The sequence below is a fragment of the Labeo rohita genome, chromosome 14 (assembly GCF_022985175.1).
Source record: "Labeo rohita strain BAU-BD-2019 chromosome 14, IGBB_LRoh.1.0, whole genome shotgun sequence".
NCBI classification, from domain to species: domain Eukaryota; kingdom Metazoa; phylum Chordata; class Actinopteri; order Cypriniformes; family Cyprinidae; genus Labeo; species Labeo rohita.
The window spans coordinates 4,534,930-4,551,461 of NC_066882.1; the positions used below are offsets into that span (position 1 = coordinate 4,534,930).

The following is a 16,532-nucleotide window of genomic DNA, read 5'->3' on the forward strand; positions in this document are numbered from 1 at the left end:
ATATATATTTTGTCTAAATAAAGTTCTTGGCAATGCATATTACTAATAAAAATTAGGTTGTATTTTGGCAAAATTAAGTTGTATATTAATTAAGTTAATATATTTACATTAGGAAATTTACAAAATATCTTCAAGGAACATGAATTTTACTTAACAACCTAATGATTTTTGGCATAAAAGAAAAATCGATAATTTTGACCCATGCAATGTATTTTTGACTTTTGCTACAAATATACCCGTGCTACTTACGACTGGTTTTGTGGTCCATGGTCACATTTGTTTTAAACTATCCATTAAAAGTACCATACTGATATTAAAACGCAAAGAAAAAGAAAAAAATATTTAATTTTATATAGTGCCATGAAGCGATTAATCGCAATTAATCGCATCCCAAACAAAAGTTTTTATTTACATAATATATGTGTGTGTATTGCGTATATTTATTATGTATATATAAATACACACACATACAGTATATATTTTGAAAATATTTACATAGACATATTTATATATAATATATATTTTATATTATATATAAATATATTTATTATATAAACAAAACATTTTTTTTTAATATATATATGCATGTGTGTGTATTTATATATACATAATAAATATACACAGCACACACATATATGTAAATCTTTTATTTTGAATGCGATTAATCGTTTGACAGCACTTTTTTATATAAAAAGCTAATAATTAAATCTTAAAACTGTCAAATAAAAATAATTCAAACATGTAATTTATGTAATCCATAAAAAAGTAACTGTAATCTGATTATGAGCATTTTAAAATGTAATATACTTTAATTACGAGGTGATTTTCGTAATCTGAGTATGTAATCCAGATTACATATAATCGATTACTACCCAGCATTACTTCTAAATTCAATATGGGTCAATGCCATCAGACACGCACACATATATTTAACTTAAAAGACATTTTGCTTTTCTAATGCTGCGATACATAGAGGAAAAGTGAGGAAAACTATCAATTTCTTTACGATTAATATTAAGGAGCTGACATATGTGACAGAAAATATAAAAACTACTTGTGATGTGTATAACAACATCAAATAAAACTCACCAGATCCAGTCTTGTTGAACTCATTGCAGGTGGAAGAAGTCTTTCAGCAAGAAGATTTGCTTTTAAGTTAGCATACCTGATTTAATAACCTACTTCTTAATGTCTAACAGTGTTTACAAACCTTTTTCCGCATGGCAATTTTTAGAGTTAAATATTAAATGCTGTAAAGATCTCAGGAAGATGGTATGCTTTGATGTTACCTGATTTAATAAATGATTTCTTAAATATCTGACAGTGTTCACAAACAAATTATGCATGCACTTGTGTAAAAATCTCCTTTTCTTCAAAAGTTACAATATAGATGTTATCATTTTGTTTGAACAACATCTTTGCTAACCATGGGCTTGATGTTATTCCTCCTGGCTTTAGAGGTCGCTGTAAAACTGTATATCGCAGAAATGGCTAAGTAACATGCGGAAAGATTCTGGCAAAGTATTTGAATACCATAACACACTCACATGACGAGCGCTAATAGTTCTTGTTGGGAAGCAGTTAACAGTCAACGCCCTTTATTGTCCTGTTGGTTTGTCAGGTGCTGTTGAGACGCATCGTGTTGAGCAGGGCTTGTGTTTGGATATGTTCGCTTGCGCTTTTGTAAAGCTGTCTACTTAAAATCCAAAGTTAACACTGCACGTCGTGTTTTTAAATATACATCGTGCAAAATGAAAAGCTGCGTTTCCGTGTTTATTGCTCTTTTCGCTGCGAGCTGTGTTTGGCTGGAAGGCTCGAGTCTGTTGCACGGCAGGAGAACCTCTAAATTCACTATGGTGAGGGTGTGAAATTTTATGCTTGGACTGTTTATGCATGTCATTTGTTTAAACTGTCATTTGTGCATTATTATATCGAACAGGTGTGGGGGTTTTCTTGGAAAAACTGCGGTAAACAAGATGATCCTGCACAGTTGAAGTCTCTTAGTATATCTCCAGATCCCATTGCCATCCCTGGACAGCTGACAGCAGCTGCATCAGGATCCACATCAGTAGAGCTGGCATCTCCTCTCTCTGTAAGTTAAAGAAATATATCATCATTCTAGAAAGCCTGAACTCAATTTGATTTTTCTTTGAGAGACAACTTTGAGTTTTGTAGATGACTATCTGTGAAATGTTTGACCATAACAACTTCCTCTTCTTGCTTTTTAAATAATCTCAATTCTGTATTTTTGTGGAAAGAGGAACTTTATGTGAAGAGACTTCCCGATGAAGTTTTTACACTGCCAATTATTACATTGTTTCTATAACAAGTTGAACCAAATATGTGCTTAAATAAAATGTGACCCTGGACCACAAAACAAGGCATGAGGTTAGAATTTTGTGAAATTGAAATTAAATATGCTTTCCATTGATGTATGGTTTGTTGACACTATTTAGCCGAGTGTGCAAAAAGAAAACCGCCTTTAAAGTTGTCCAAATGAAGTTCTTAGCAATGCATATTACTAATCAAAAATTAAGTTTTGATATATTTACCGTGGAAAATATACAAAATAACTTAATGGAACATGATCTTTAGTTAATATCCTAATGATTTTTGGCATAAAAGAAAAATTGATCATTTTGACCCATGCAATGGCTGCGTCCGAAAGCCTAGTCAGCTGACTTGCTGCCTCGCTGCCTTGTCAGGCAGTGACTTCGAAGGCTGCGAAGGCAACTCTAGAAACAGTTTCGGACAGACTTCAGAGGCAGCAGAACGTGACACCATTGCTAGGTTACCTAACGGTTAAGTTGTAGATTTTGTAGAAAAACAATCTTATACAGCTATATATAAATGCTTTAATAATACATGAAGACCTCAATGTCATTACCAACCGAAGGTCTGTGCGTCGGAGAAGACGACTGAGAATGGCAGCTACTTTTTGCTTAAATAAATAAAAGCACTGATGCAAGTAATATTGCAGAACAGGTCATTGTTATTAGTGGCTGTTTTGTTATTATTGGTAGTATATTGTAAATATTATTCTTATTCACTACTCATTTGAACCCTTTTAACATTTTATTAAATACTGTTATTACAAACAATATTATTTATTATGCTTTTTACACTATTACGATTCATAAAGTATATCATGGTCAAGATCTATTATATAAAGTAACAAGTCTAATTTCACCAGAATATCTTTATTTATATAGCCTATATGACGCACACGCACAGGATTGTGGGAAATTGAAGGCAGCAAAGGATACATCTATGCTGCCTTCAAAATTCCATCATAAGAAGGTACCTCCGGAGACAGAAAGTGAAGCAGAATTAGAATTCGGACGTGCCTTGTTGCCTTCCTACCTTGGAATGCTGCCTCCGAAGGCAGCATTTTAGAGCTTTCGGACGCAGCCAATGTATTGTTGGATTTTGCTACAAATATACCCATCCTACTTATGACTGGTTTTGTGGTCCAGGGTCACAAATTAGGCTCTGTTTAAGCTTTTATGCAAATATGGCAACAAAAAAAGGAAGTAAATTAATCTATTTTTAAAACATAATTTGTAATATTATCCATAATGGAGTGTTTTCACATGTCGACGATCTGCCATATTGGTGGCACTGAATGTAAACAACGCCACTGAACTGAACAAAACTCACATATTTTGCTGATTATTGCTGCTGAAAATGTTTTGGCCTGTACTAATTGGTCGGACCAGGAAGAACATTTGGAGTACTATAGGCTGCCGAAAGTAATAACAAACCAGGAAGAAGAATGCAAAAAACTGTTGGAGGAACAAAAGGCGTGTGTGGTTGGCCAAACTGAGCCATTCGAGTATTACCAATATGACTATGTATCCGAGTAACTGACCAAATCATGATGTAAGTGCAAACCCTCTATATAGTCAAAAGGCAATGAGACACTTGGCTATTAAAAGCAAGCACTTCAAAGTCACATGTGTGCTGGTATGCTTAGGAAATCTATTCAGCATCTATTTATAATTTTCATTTTTATAATAACAGGTTAAAAGTTAAAGGAGAACTTCCAGAACAACAATTTACAAATAATTTACTTACCACCTTGTCATTGAAGATGTTCATGTGTTTATTTCTTCAGTCGTAAATTATGTTTTTTGAGGAAGACATTTCAGGATTTTTCTCCATATAATGGACTGATATGGTGCCCCGATTTTGAACTTCCAAAATGCAGCTTAAATGCGGCTTTAAATGATCCCAGCCGAGGAAGAAGGGTCTTATCTAGTGGAACGATTGTCTATTTTCATTTTTAAAAAATTATTTTTAATGCTAAACTCCCATCTCATGTTCTCCCTCAACTTCAAAATCGTCTTATATCACTGTTTTACCTTTGTTAAGGGTGTTTGATCTTCTTTGCATGTTCACTTTGCAAAGACTGAGTCAGTACTTCTGCAGTGATGTAGGATGATTTTGAAATGATTTTTGAAGTTGAGGGAGAAAATACGATTGGAGTTTTTCGACATACCCTAACTGTCTTGAGTCAGAATACAGAGTTCATGGAGAGAAAGGCAAGACGAGCGTTTGAGATTAAAAAGTATTTAGATTGTATATTTTTAATGAAAATAACCGATCGTTTCGCTAAATAAGACCCTTCTTCCTCAGCTGGGATCGTTTACAACCACGTTTGGGATCGTTTGAAGCTGCATTTAAACTGCATTTTGGAAGTACAAAATCGGGGCACCATATCAGTCCATTATATGGACAATAATGCTGAAATGTTTTCCTCAAAAAACATAATTTCTTTATGACTAAAGAAAGAAAGAAAGACATGAACATCTTGGATGACAAGGGGGTGAGTACATTATATGTGAATCTTTGTTTTAAAAGTGGACTTGTCCTTTTATTATTATTATTTTAATTAAAAAATAAATGATAATAGCATCTTGGCTTCATTTTCATTATAATTTCTGATTTCCTGAAAGTTGTTTTCGAAATTGTCATGTTGTAATGCTGCAAATATTACAATGGCATTTTAAAAATACAAAACTGAGGCTTAGGAATTGAGTTCAAAGGTTCCCGGCCGTTCTTGTGACCTAGTTTCACTGTGTTAGTGAAATGTTTTTTTTATGCCTGAATCTTGTCTTGTGACTGTCATAAGAGACTGTAAACCTCCATGATTGTCACTTTTTATCATTTGTGCCTTCATAAGACATTGTTTTAAAAATGTAACTATGTTTGCACCGTGTTATTGGTTTCAGGTGAACGTGACATTAGAAAGAGAAGTAGTTGGTGTGTGGGTGAAAATACCATGTTTGGATGAAATAGGAAGTTGTCATTATCCTAATGTCTGTGACCTGCTCGATCAACTCATTCCGCCAGGACAGGACTGTCCTGAGCCTCTGCATACATACGGCCTACCCTGCCACTGCCCGTTCAAAGCTGTGAGTGTGTCCCGATTTTACTCAACATGCAAGTGTTTATGGCACAGGGTTAATAATGTCTAATCATATCATTTTTCCAGGGTGATTATGCTTTGCCATCATCAGACATCGTCATACCAGATGTTGAACTGCCTGGCTGGCTGACCAATGGCAACTACAGAGTACAGGGCATTTTAGGAAACTCTGGTAAAGAACTGGGATGCCTCAAAATCAGCTTCTCATTGCATTCCTCCAAGAAGTAAACGAAAGGTAGCATTTGATTCATCTACAGGACTTTTACTTAAGGTTGTCTAACTTTTTTAAATGATTAAATTTTAGTCATAATGAGCACATTTCTTTTTAACTAACAAGGAATCTCATTGAATTGTTTTTAAATGATTGGTGGAAGTTGTAAATATTGTTTACATCAGTTTACTTCATAAAGTTTGACTGCACAGTTTGGTTTTCCTTTTCATTTTATTTCTTAATTTAATTAACATGTTAACAATGCTTTGTCTAGTTTTAACTGCTGGTTTTGTGATTTGATTTCTGGCATTAATAAAGTTCAGTGTCTAGGTGAAACTAAATCAGTTCTCTTTAAAAGAAACAATTCTGTTTTTTTGTTTTTAATAAACATTCAAGTGTTTAGTAGTTATGTTTTTTGTCTTTCTTTGTCTTTATTTGTGTGTATATGTGTGTGTGTGTGTGTGTGTGTGTGTGTGTGTGTATATATATATATGTATATGTGTGTGTGTGTGTATGTATGTGTATATGTGTGTGTATATATATACAGGTCCTTTTCAAAAAATTAGCATATTGTGATAAAGTTCATTATTTTCTGTAATGTACTGATAAACATTAGACTTTCATATATTTTAGATTCATTACACACAACTGAAGTAGTTTCAAGCCTTTTATTGTTTTAATATTGATGATTTTGGCATACAGCTCATGAAAACCCAAAATTCCTATCTCAAAAAATTAGCATATTTCATCCGACCAATAAAAGAAAAGTGTTTTTAATACAAAAAAAGTCAACCTTCAAATAATTATGTTCAGTTATGCACTCAATACTCGGTCGGGAATCCTTTTGCAGAAATGACTGCTTCAGTGCGGCGTGGCATGGAGGCAATCAGCCTGTGGCACTGCTGAGGTGTTATGGAGGCCCAGGATGCTTCGATAGCGGCCTTATGCTCATCCAGAGTGTTGGGTCTTGCGTCTCTCAACTTTCTCTTCACAATATCCCACAGATTCTCTATGGGGTTCAGGTCAGGAGAGTTGGCAGGCCAATTGAGCACAGTAATACCATGGTCAGTAAACCATTTACCAGTGGTTTTGGCACTGTGAGCAGGTGCCAGGTCGTGCTGAAAAATGAAATCTTCATCTCCATAAAGCTTTTCAGCAGATGGAAGCATGAAGTGCTCCAAAATCTCCTGATAGCTAGCTGCATTGACCGCAGCTGACATGGCACCCCAGACCATCACTGACTGTGGGTACTTGACACTGGACTTCAGGCATTTTGGCATTTCCCTCTCCCCAGTCTTCCTCCAGACTCTGGCACCTTGATTTCCGAATGACATGCAAAATTTGCTTTCATCCGAAAAAAAGTACTTTGGACCACTGAGCAACAGTCCAGTGCTGCTTCTCTGTAGCCCAGGTCAGGCGCTTCTGCCGCTGTTTCTGGTTCAAAAGTGGCTTGACCTGGGGAATGCGGCACCTGTAGCCCATTTCCTGCACACGCCTGTACACGGTGGCTCTGGATGTTTCTACTCCAGACTCAGTCCACTGCTTCCGCAGGTCCCCCAAGGTCTGGAATCGGTCCTTCTCACAATCTTCCTCAGGGTCCGGTCACCTCTTCTCGTTGTGCAGCGTTTTCTGCCACACTTTTTCCTTCCCACAGACTTCCCACTGAGGTGCCTTGATACAGCACTCTGGGAACAGCCTATTCGTTCAGAAATTTCTTTCTGTGTCTTACCCTCTTGCTTGAGGGTGTCAATGATGGCCTTCTGGACAGCAGTCAGGTCGGCAGTCTTACCCATGATTGCGGTTTTGAGTAATGAACCAGGCTGGGAGTTTTTAAAAGCCTCAGGAATCTTTTGCAGGTGTTTAGAGTTAATTAGTTGATTCAGATGATTAGGTTAATAGCTCGTTTAGAGAACCTTGTCATGATATGCTAATTTTTTGAGATAGGAATTTTGGGTTTTCATGAGCTGTATGCCAAAATCATCAATATTAAAACAATAAAAGGCTTGAAACTACTTCAGTTGTGTGTAATGAATCTAAAATATATGAAAGTCTAATGTTTATCAGTACATTACAGAAAATAATGAACTTTATCACAATATGCTAATTTTTTGAAAAGGACCTGTGTATATATATATATATACCAAATATTACCGCTGAATCATTGATTCACCTGAGTCGTTCAGAACACAGATTCATTCAGAAACAAATCACCCATGAATGTTGCTTGGAGATGCATAACAGTTTTGTTGTAATAATTTCTTAATCAAACTTGACAAACAGACAATATGTCTCTGAAATATAACAATATTAACATTTATTTAACTGTTGTCTAAAATATCACATTTGCATTTGTGCTATTTAGGTCTAAAACAGCACAGTCTAAAATATTGATCTTGGGATTTAGGAATCAATATCGATTTAGTAAAATAATGAAACTAGAAGTTTCAAATAATGTTCTGCACATGCAGTGTTTAAAACATTTGTTCAGTACCAAACCAAAAGACCTGTACTGAAAATTTTTGGCATGCATGTACCCTTCTAGAAACATATCAGGGGAAAAAAATATAGAAAAAAAAAAATAATAAAATGCTAAAACAGCACTTACCTCTAGTTAAGTGTGTCTGTTGTTGTAAAAAAAGAGAGCAGTGCGGGGAAAAAACAGACATAACCTGTATTTAAATAGCTGCCACTCACATTTTCACCAATAGGAATTCAAGGGAAGATGGAAAGCAATCAGTGACATTGTGGACAGTCGTTAACCTGCAGGTTGTATGCGTTTTTTCCAAGTAAAAAACAAATGTTAACATATTCCACTGTGTGCATAGCAAAGCCATATATGGTTCTCAGTTGTGTGCTCTCACCTGGGCAATATGCATACCTCAATACAAATAGTCATCCAAAAGAAAATTCTCACCAATTTTAAATGCACCACAAAACACCAGTGGTGAAAGTTTGGCCCCTATGTGTTTAGCCATGCCCTATCTAGGCCAGTGTGACAGCTGTATTTGCCACACTTGGCCCAAAACTCATTGCTTTCTGGCAACTGATGTAATATTGTTTAACTATATCAAATGATACATGGGACGAAAAACGAGAGGGGGTTCAATCTTCAACTGGCTGGCGGGTCACGTGACCTGCCAGTGGCTGGTGACAGCTGCCAGTCTGATTTTGGGCGGGCTGACTGGCAGCTGCCAGCTGGCAGTATGCCTCAACAAGTTTCAGCGACAACAGATTTTCGGCAGATTTTGTGTTTTGTGCTTAATTTCTTTTTGTGAACCTGTTCAGTTCTTTATTTTTAGCGCGATTAAAGTGTTTAAATGGCGGTGATTCCGACTGGTAGGTTAATGCCGCTTCCACTGGCAGTTCAGTCAGTCAGCCGCGAGAGCGCTCCGAGGTTAACGCGTTCTCTGCCACTCTTGCTACAAGGAAGTATATTATTTTATGATCGTTAATATATTCTTATAGGTCTAGTCTTTTAATTTATCCACGTTTTATGGAGTTTTATTACGAATAAAGTGTTTAAATGGCCGTGATTTCAACTGGCAGCTTATTGTCGCTTCCATTGGCAGCTCAGTCAGACAGCCGCGAGAGCGCTCCGATGTAACGCGTTTTCTACCACTCTTGCTACAAGGAAGTATATTATTTTATGATCATTAATATATTCTTATGGGTCTAGTCTTTTAATTTGTCGACCTTTTATGGAGTTTTATTATGAATAAAGTGTTTAAATGGCCGTGATGTCAACTGGCAGCTTATTGTCGCTTCCAATGGCAGTTCAGTCATTCAGCCGCGAGAGCGCTCCGCGGTTAACGCGTTTTCTACCACTTGTGCTACAAGGAAATATATTATTTCATGATCATAAATATTTTCTTATGGGTCTAGTCTTTTAATTTTAATCAGTCTTTTAATCAGGTCACATGACCTGTCAGTGGCGGCTCCTGCCAGCCAGTTGAAGATCGAACCCCTACTGCGAAAAACTCATACAGAGGCATTTTTGCCCCAATATTTTGAATTTTAGGGGCATACGACTGCATTCTATATGTTCATCTGCTTCTCCCAATTTCTCTTTTTACAATGATCACTCTAGACTAATATTCAGATAATTTCTCAAATATTTATTACAGTACAAAACATCAAACCAGTAAGGCAGTTAAAAAAAGAAAGAAAAAAAGAGTAAGTATATATACACAGATTAAATTAACCATGGTGTTTATTATAGTAAAAGTGTACAGCTAATCATGCTTTTTATTATTTTGGCACATTTGTATAACCACAGTTTTACTACATATACCATGGTTGAACTATGGTTAGTGTAGCCAAACCATGGTTAATTTGTGATTGCCTTTATATTTATTTATTAATTTATTTATTAGTAAGATCATGATTAATTTTCGTAAGGGATGTGTAGCCAAATTAATAGAAAAATACCATATACCTGAGTAGATCCTCTTTGAATAGCGAAAAAAAAAAAAGATTCAGAGCCAGATTTTTGAGTAGCCCAAACAATTAAAAGAAAAGATTTTTAAAAATGCAGCAGCAATGTTTTACATAATTAAAATTTTGTAATTATTATCTGATGAATATGCTAACATAAAAAAAGCTCTCTTTATGAATTATGAGTATGTTAGCTACCATAGCTATTAATAAAGATTTAAGATGACATGACACATGGTCAAAATACGCCCAAGCTGCATCATATTCACCACCAATAAAGTGTATGAAATTAAAGATGACCTATGTAGGTCAGGTGCGTGACGGGCCGTTCAATGTGTTAATGATTTTAATACATTACATATTTTTTCCATAACTATTTTTTATTATTATTGTTTAAGTTATCGTTACCATCATACTTTATTGCTTTCTCATGGTGCCGCGTGAATCATCCTGTAGAGGTCGCTGTATAACACTGTATAGCTAATTGTTTTCATAAATAGCAAAAAGAATCAAGGGTAAGAAAAATTTCATTACAATAAGGAACTCACAGGACAAACAGTTCCTGAAGTGTCTTTGATATGGAATAGATCACACTGGTGTTTCAGAGTATTCATATGTTTAACTTTAAGCAAGTACATATTAGATAATTAACCAAAAAGTAAAAGTGACACTAGGTAAATCAACCTTGCGAAATGAAAAGCTGCATTTCCGTGTTTATCGTGTTGGCTGCCAACAGTTTTTTAGTGGAAGTCTCGAGCAAATGGCATAGCAGGAGAAGCCTTGCATTTACAAAGGTAAGAACGTGAGATACTGAAATGAGATTGTTTTAATACAGCATTGCCACATGTTACAGTATTTTCTAATACTGTTGATTAGTTCAGGGGCTTTTCCTGGGAAAACTGTGGAAAGCCAGATGACCCTACATACGTGAAGAATCTACACGTGTATCCCAACCCAGTTCCTTCACCTGGATATGTAATGGCAGCTGCATCTGCCAACACATCAGTGGATCTACGCTCTCCTTTCCCTGTAAGTACAACTGATGACATCTGATCTACTCACATGTGATCTTGTACCCTCCAGTGTTATAGGAAATGTATTTATTTTACTGGCAAAATATTATATTCATAAATGTAAATTTTCTTCAAATTACATAATTTTCTTTTTGACCTCAACTACCTAATTTTAACACTTAAAAACACTAACAACAAAAAAAGTGTCAAATTTGTGAAAATGTGTACTGATCTGATGATTATGTAATCTGAGCTGCTACCTCTGTTACTCTTTTTTTTCTGTTGTTGTTTTTTTTTCCTTTATTCTCTTCCTGTTTTATTTTATTATATTGTCATCCATTATTGTGTTGATCTGTATCTGGTTTATGCATGCAAGGATAAATAAATAATATCCTGTGAATATAAAAATAAATAAATAAATAAAAAATACCCTTCAGTGTTGTTGTAGTATAATTGAGATGCTATTATAGTGTTTAATAATATATATTTATATATATGTATTTTATTAGCGATTTTTTTTAGTTTTTAGCGTTTTAATATATCTATATTGTTTTTATAATTTTTTGTTTCAGTGTTAATTTTAGTCAAGTAAAACTACATTAAAATGAAAAATGTAGTTCTGAATTTAAAAAAAAAATGCTAATATTTATTTACCTTTTATATTAGGTAAGTAAAAGTAAAAAACTTGTTTATAGGTCTAGTATTAGTTAACTATAATAACTCTGGTACACCGAACTTGAATTGAGTTGTACCTCATCCTGTTACCTGGCTTTAACAAACTGCCGGACTCATAAAGTGTAAAATGTACAGTGTTTATGCCTGAGACTTGCTGTCAATGTGTAGACGGTAAACCTGTATGACCACATTTCAACAGCTCAACACTGTGCTCTGTACTTTCATAAGATTTTAAGGAAGTTATGTTCATTTTATTGGTTTCAGGTGAACGTGACACTGGAAAAAGACGTTGCTGGTGTGTGGGTGAAAGTACCTTGTGTTGATGACGTAGGAAGTTGCTATTATCCTGATGCCTGTGAGCGGCTGGCCCAGCTCTTTATGACATTCCCAGAACTCTGTCCTCAACCTAAACGTTCATCTAGCGTCCCCTGTGGCTGCCCGTTCAGAGCTGTGAGTGTGTCCTGATTTTATGTACTTTTATATCAGTGTTTTTAAGGTTAACATTTATCTGTTTTTTACAGGGTGACTACGATTGGCCATCATCTGGTATTTACATACCAAATTTTTCACTGCCTACCAAGCTGACCAATTTTAAATTACAGATCATTTTAGGAAACTCTGAAAGAGAGCTGGGATGCCTTAAAGTCAACTTCTCTATAGCATCAGTACTGCGCAACCAACACAATGAAATGTAGTTGTTGCTGTCGTATAGCAGTCTGGTCTTTTCTTGGCTTTTGGGAAAGTGTCAAAAAAAGCCAAATGTGCAGAACTAATCTTTTTACAGTCAATTAAAATGAACACTTCAACAAGCAATTTACATCACATGACCCCATTTTCAATTAATTAAAGGAGAAGTCCACTTCCAAAACAAAGATTCACATGTAATGTACTCACCCCCTTGTCATCCAAGATGTTCATGTCTTTCTTTCTTCAGTTGTAAAGAAATTATGTTTATTGAGGGAAACATTTCAGGATTTTTCTCTCCGATTTTCAAACGATCCCAAATGCAGTTGTAAATGATCCCAGCCGAGGAAGAAGGGTCTTATCTAGCGAAACGATCGGTTATTTTAATTGTAAAAAAATACAATTTAAATACTTTTTAATCTCAAACGCTCATCTTGTCTTGCTCTCCCTGAACTGTGTATTCTGACTCAAGACAGTTAGGGTATGGCGAAAAACTCTGATCGTATTTTCTCCCTCAACTTCAAAAATAATTTCAAAATCATCCTACATTGCTGCAGAAGTACCGACCCAGTCTTTGCAAAGTGAACATGCAAAGAAGATCAAACACCCTTAACAAAAAAGGTAAAACAGCGATATAGGGTGATTTTGAAGTTGAGGGAGAACATGAGTTTTTCGACATACCCTAACTGTCATGAACCGGAACAAAAACAGTCCAGGCAGAGTAAGACAAGATGAGCGTTTGGCATTAAAAAGTATATAAATTGTATTATGTTTATGAAAATAAACAATCGTTACGCTAGATAAGACCCTTCCTCCTCGGCTGGGATTGTTTACAACCACATTTGGGATTGTTTTAAGCCGCATTTAAACTGCATTTTGGAAGTTCAAAATCTGGGCACCATATATCAGTCCATTATATGAAGAAAAATCCTAAAATGTTTCCCACAAAAAACATAATTTCTTTACGACTGGCCACCTGTAACCACTACCGTTTCCATCATGATTTATGCACTAATGTGATTAATGATGAGTGACACTAATGTGATGCAGCAGCTAAATGAAACTGATTTAGTTACTGTTAAAAAGAAAAGTTTTTATAATTGTTGATCTTCATAAGCATTCAAATCAACGACAGTATTCATTAGTCATGTATTACATTTTTCCTTTAATGCTAGTTGTCTTTAATGCTACTCTATTATTTTTTGAACATTATTTTATTTCATGCCATAGCTCTTAAATCTCATTCTCAGAGTTGCGTCAGTGATGGCAGCGATGCAAAATGCCCAAATAACCAGAAGTTTAAAAATAAGCAAATACTAATGAGATCTGAGAGTAGCTCTGACTGGTTTTATGGTACTTTTTTATCCTTTTTTGGCTTGATTTTCGCAGCTCCCTGTATTTTTTTTAAATGCACACAATGTTTTGCTTTCTACAGAACAAAGTCAGTAAAGGCTGGAACACTCTACATAACTTTTAAAATCTGGACAGGTGTTAAAACCTATAGGCAAAATCGAGCTCTGACTTGGCTCTGAAAATAAGTGCACGATTTATCAAATTAATTTGAAATTATTTCACAACAGTGTCTTGAACATTTTAAGATTTTGAAATGAAGATGTTTTTGCATTGTTAGGCTGATGTACACTACCAGTCAAAAGGTTTTTAATGTTTTTATAGTAAAATTTGTAAATATTTTTACTATTTAAAATAACAGTTTTCGATTTGAATATATTTAAAAATGTAATTAATTCCTGTAATTTTAAAGCTGCATTTTTAGCATCATTACTACAGTCACATGATCCTTCAGAAATCATTCTAATATTCTGATTTGATTTAGGATTCTGAAAGAATTCTAAAAAAAACTCAAATGTTTTAAATATTGATAATAATAATAAAAACATTTCTTTAACAGCAAATCAGCATATTAGAAGTTTTCTGAAGGATCATGTGACACTGAAGACTGGAGGAATGATGCTGAAAATTTTGCTTTGATCACAGGAATAAATTACATTTTAAAATATATTCAAATAGAAAGAAGTTATTTTAAATAGTAAAAATATTTCACAATATTACTGCTTTTGCTGTATTTTGCTGTATCAAATAAATGCGGGCTTGGTGAGCAAAAGAGACTTCTTTAAAAAAAATCTTACTGTTCAAAAACTTTTGACTGGTAGTGTATTATCAAATTAATTTGAAATTATTTTGCAACAGTTTCTTAAACATTTTAAAATTTTAAAATGAAGATGTGCATTGATTAATATACATTATTTCTAGAATATGTTCATATGGTCAACTGTAAAACATCAACCAGGTTTGTTCTCCTGTACACATTGTTTGCATTCCTGATTTATCAGGCTGTCTTTCAACAGTTGTACAGCCCTCAATCCAGATGTCCAGGTGAAATACCAACCAGAGCCACCGAGAGCAAGACTAGCCATGTTCTTCATTTTTAATGATCGCTGAACCCAGATGTACCATCACTTGTAAAACTTTCCTGACACATGAAATGTGCTGTTTACCAACATGCACATATACACACTTAGCTATGAAGTTTAGAACACTCAGCAGTATGGTATATAATTATGCATAACAATTTTATTTTTACAGTTTTAATTAAATCTCAGATGCTTAACTCTCAGTAGGACTTCTATGCTTTATTTTGCCCTTTGAAAACACTGAGGTTTTGTGAGGCCTTGAGGCTTACACCATGCCTGGGGTCGGAGGGGGAGCAATGGAAAGAATGTTATCTCCTGGCTGACTGAGAGCTTGCGTCTGGTTTTTTTAAGAGCTTTGTGGCACAAAGCACATTCGTAAAGCTTTGTGGCACATGCTGCTCCTGGCTGGCACACTACACGCATTTACCATGCTAAAAACATACACCCAACAACATTAGAAATATACTATATGAACTCAAACAATGAACCTAAAAAGCAACTACATGTATGTTTTGCAATTTTAAAAATGAATTTAAAATGATACAAAATAACTTCTAATGAGGTGAAAGGCCACGTTTCTCCAAGTGTCTGTGCAAGTTTGATGATCACATATACAGGTAGGCCTATGTTATTCCTCCCATCAGCGTTGCCAGGTTTTCACAACAAAATCTGCCCAATTATTACTACCCAATGGCGTTTTGAGGAGGACCACCGTTAAAAATCGCGTTCCACAGGGTAAAATACATGCTTTTTGCCTTGGTTCCCCACGATAAAATTTGCATTCCAGGGGATAAATATCACATTATTGGGGGTAAAACAACTAGTAAATTCGCATTTCAGGGTCTAAATATGACATTACTGGAGTCGCTTCAGCCCGTGGACATCAAAAACAACTCGCTAACTTGCTCGAGTGCCAGTCACAACAGACTCGGCCAGCTGACCAATCAGAGCAGAGTAGGCTTACGGAAGGGAGGGGTTTGCAGACCTTACGCTCAGAACTGATCGAACAAATAGTTTTGAAATCATTGAGAAATGACTCTATGTATAAATGTATATTCTGAGAAAATTACAATGTTTTCTGACCTTAATTGCATCTAAACCAGTTGTAGGGGACTCCAACACAATATTAGGACACTTTAAAACCATATGACCTGCTCTTTAAAGTAGCCCAATTCTGTGGGAAAACCACGAACTTGGCAACACTGCCTCCCATAGACACTACAATAGAAGCACCCTCGCATTAGTTTAATTTTCTTTATTATTTTTTTAAATTCGTGTTTATTTTTTGTAATTTGTTCTATAAACTATGAGATAAAAACTTGTGAGAAATAAACTATGAGAGATAAACTGTGAGATAAGCAAATTCAGATTGTGAGATAGAAAAGTTGCAATGGCCTTTTTTATTCTGTAAATTCCAGTCACTTAAATATACAGGGCTCCAAAGTCACAAAAATACGTAGAAACTACATACACTTGCTTTAAAGGGATAGTTCACCTAACACTACAGTCCTGTCATCATTTACTCACCCTCGTGTGTTTCCAAACCTGCATGAGTATCCTTCTTCTGTTGAATACAATAAAAATATATTTTGAAGAATGTTGGTAACCCAAATAGTTAATGGCCAAGTCATCAGGGTGAGTAAATTATGATA

The 16,532-nt window shown here is 35.1% G+C and overlaps 2 protein-coding genes across 2 annotated transcripts; both read left to right on the forward strand.

Annotated features, from left to right (window-relative positions):
* Positions 1–1,472: 1,472 nt before the first annotated feature.
* On the forward strand, positions 1,473–6,051 carry gm2a (ganglioside GM2 activator). Its single transcript, XM_051127007.1, has 4 exons — positions 1,473–1,856; positions 1,940–2,092; positions 5,235–5,417; positions 5,498–6,051. Exons 1-4 carry the CDS (start codon positions 1,752–1,754, stop codon positions 5,657–5,659), a joined length of 603 nt encoding a protein of 200 aa, XP_050982964.1. The 5' UTR covers positions 1,473–1,751; the 3' UTR covers positions 5,660–6,051.
* Positions 6,052–10,634: 4,583 nt separating this feature from the next.
* Positions 10,635–12,744, forward strand: LOC127176433 (ganglioside GM2 activator). The gene is made up of 4 exons (XM_051128107.1): positions 10,635–10,870; positions 10,953–11,105; positions 12,029–12,214; positions 12,286–12,744. Exons 1-4 carry the CDS (start codon positions 10,769–10,771, stop codon positions 12,457–12,459), a joined length of 615 nt encoding a protein of 204 aa, XP_050984064.1. The 5' UTR covers positions 10,635–10,768; the 3' UTR covers positions 12,460–12,744.
* The last annotated feature ends 3,788 nt before the right edge of the window (positions 12,745–16,532 follow it).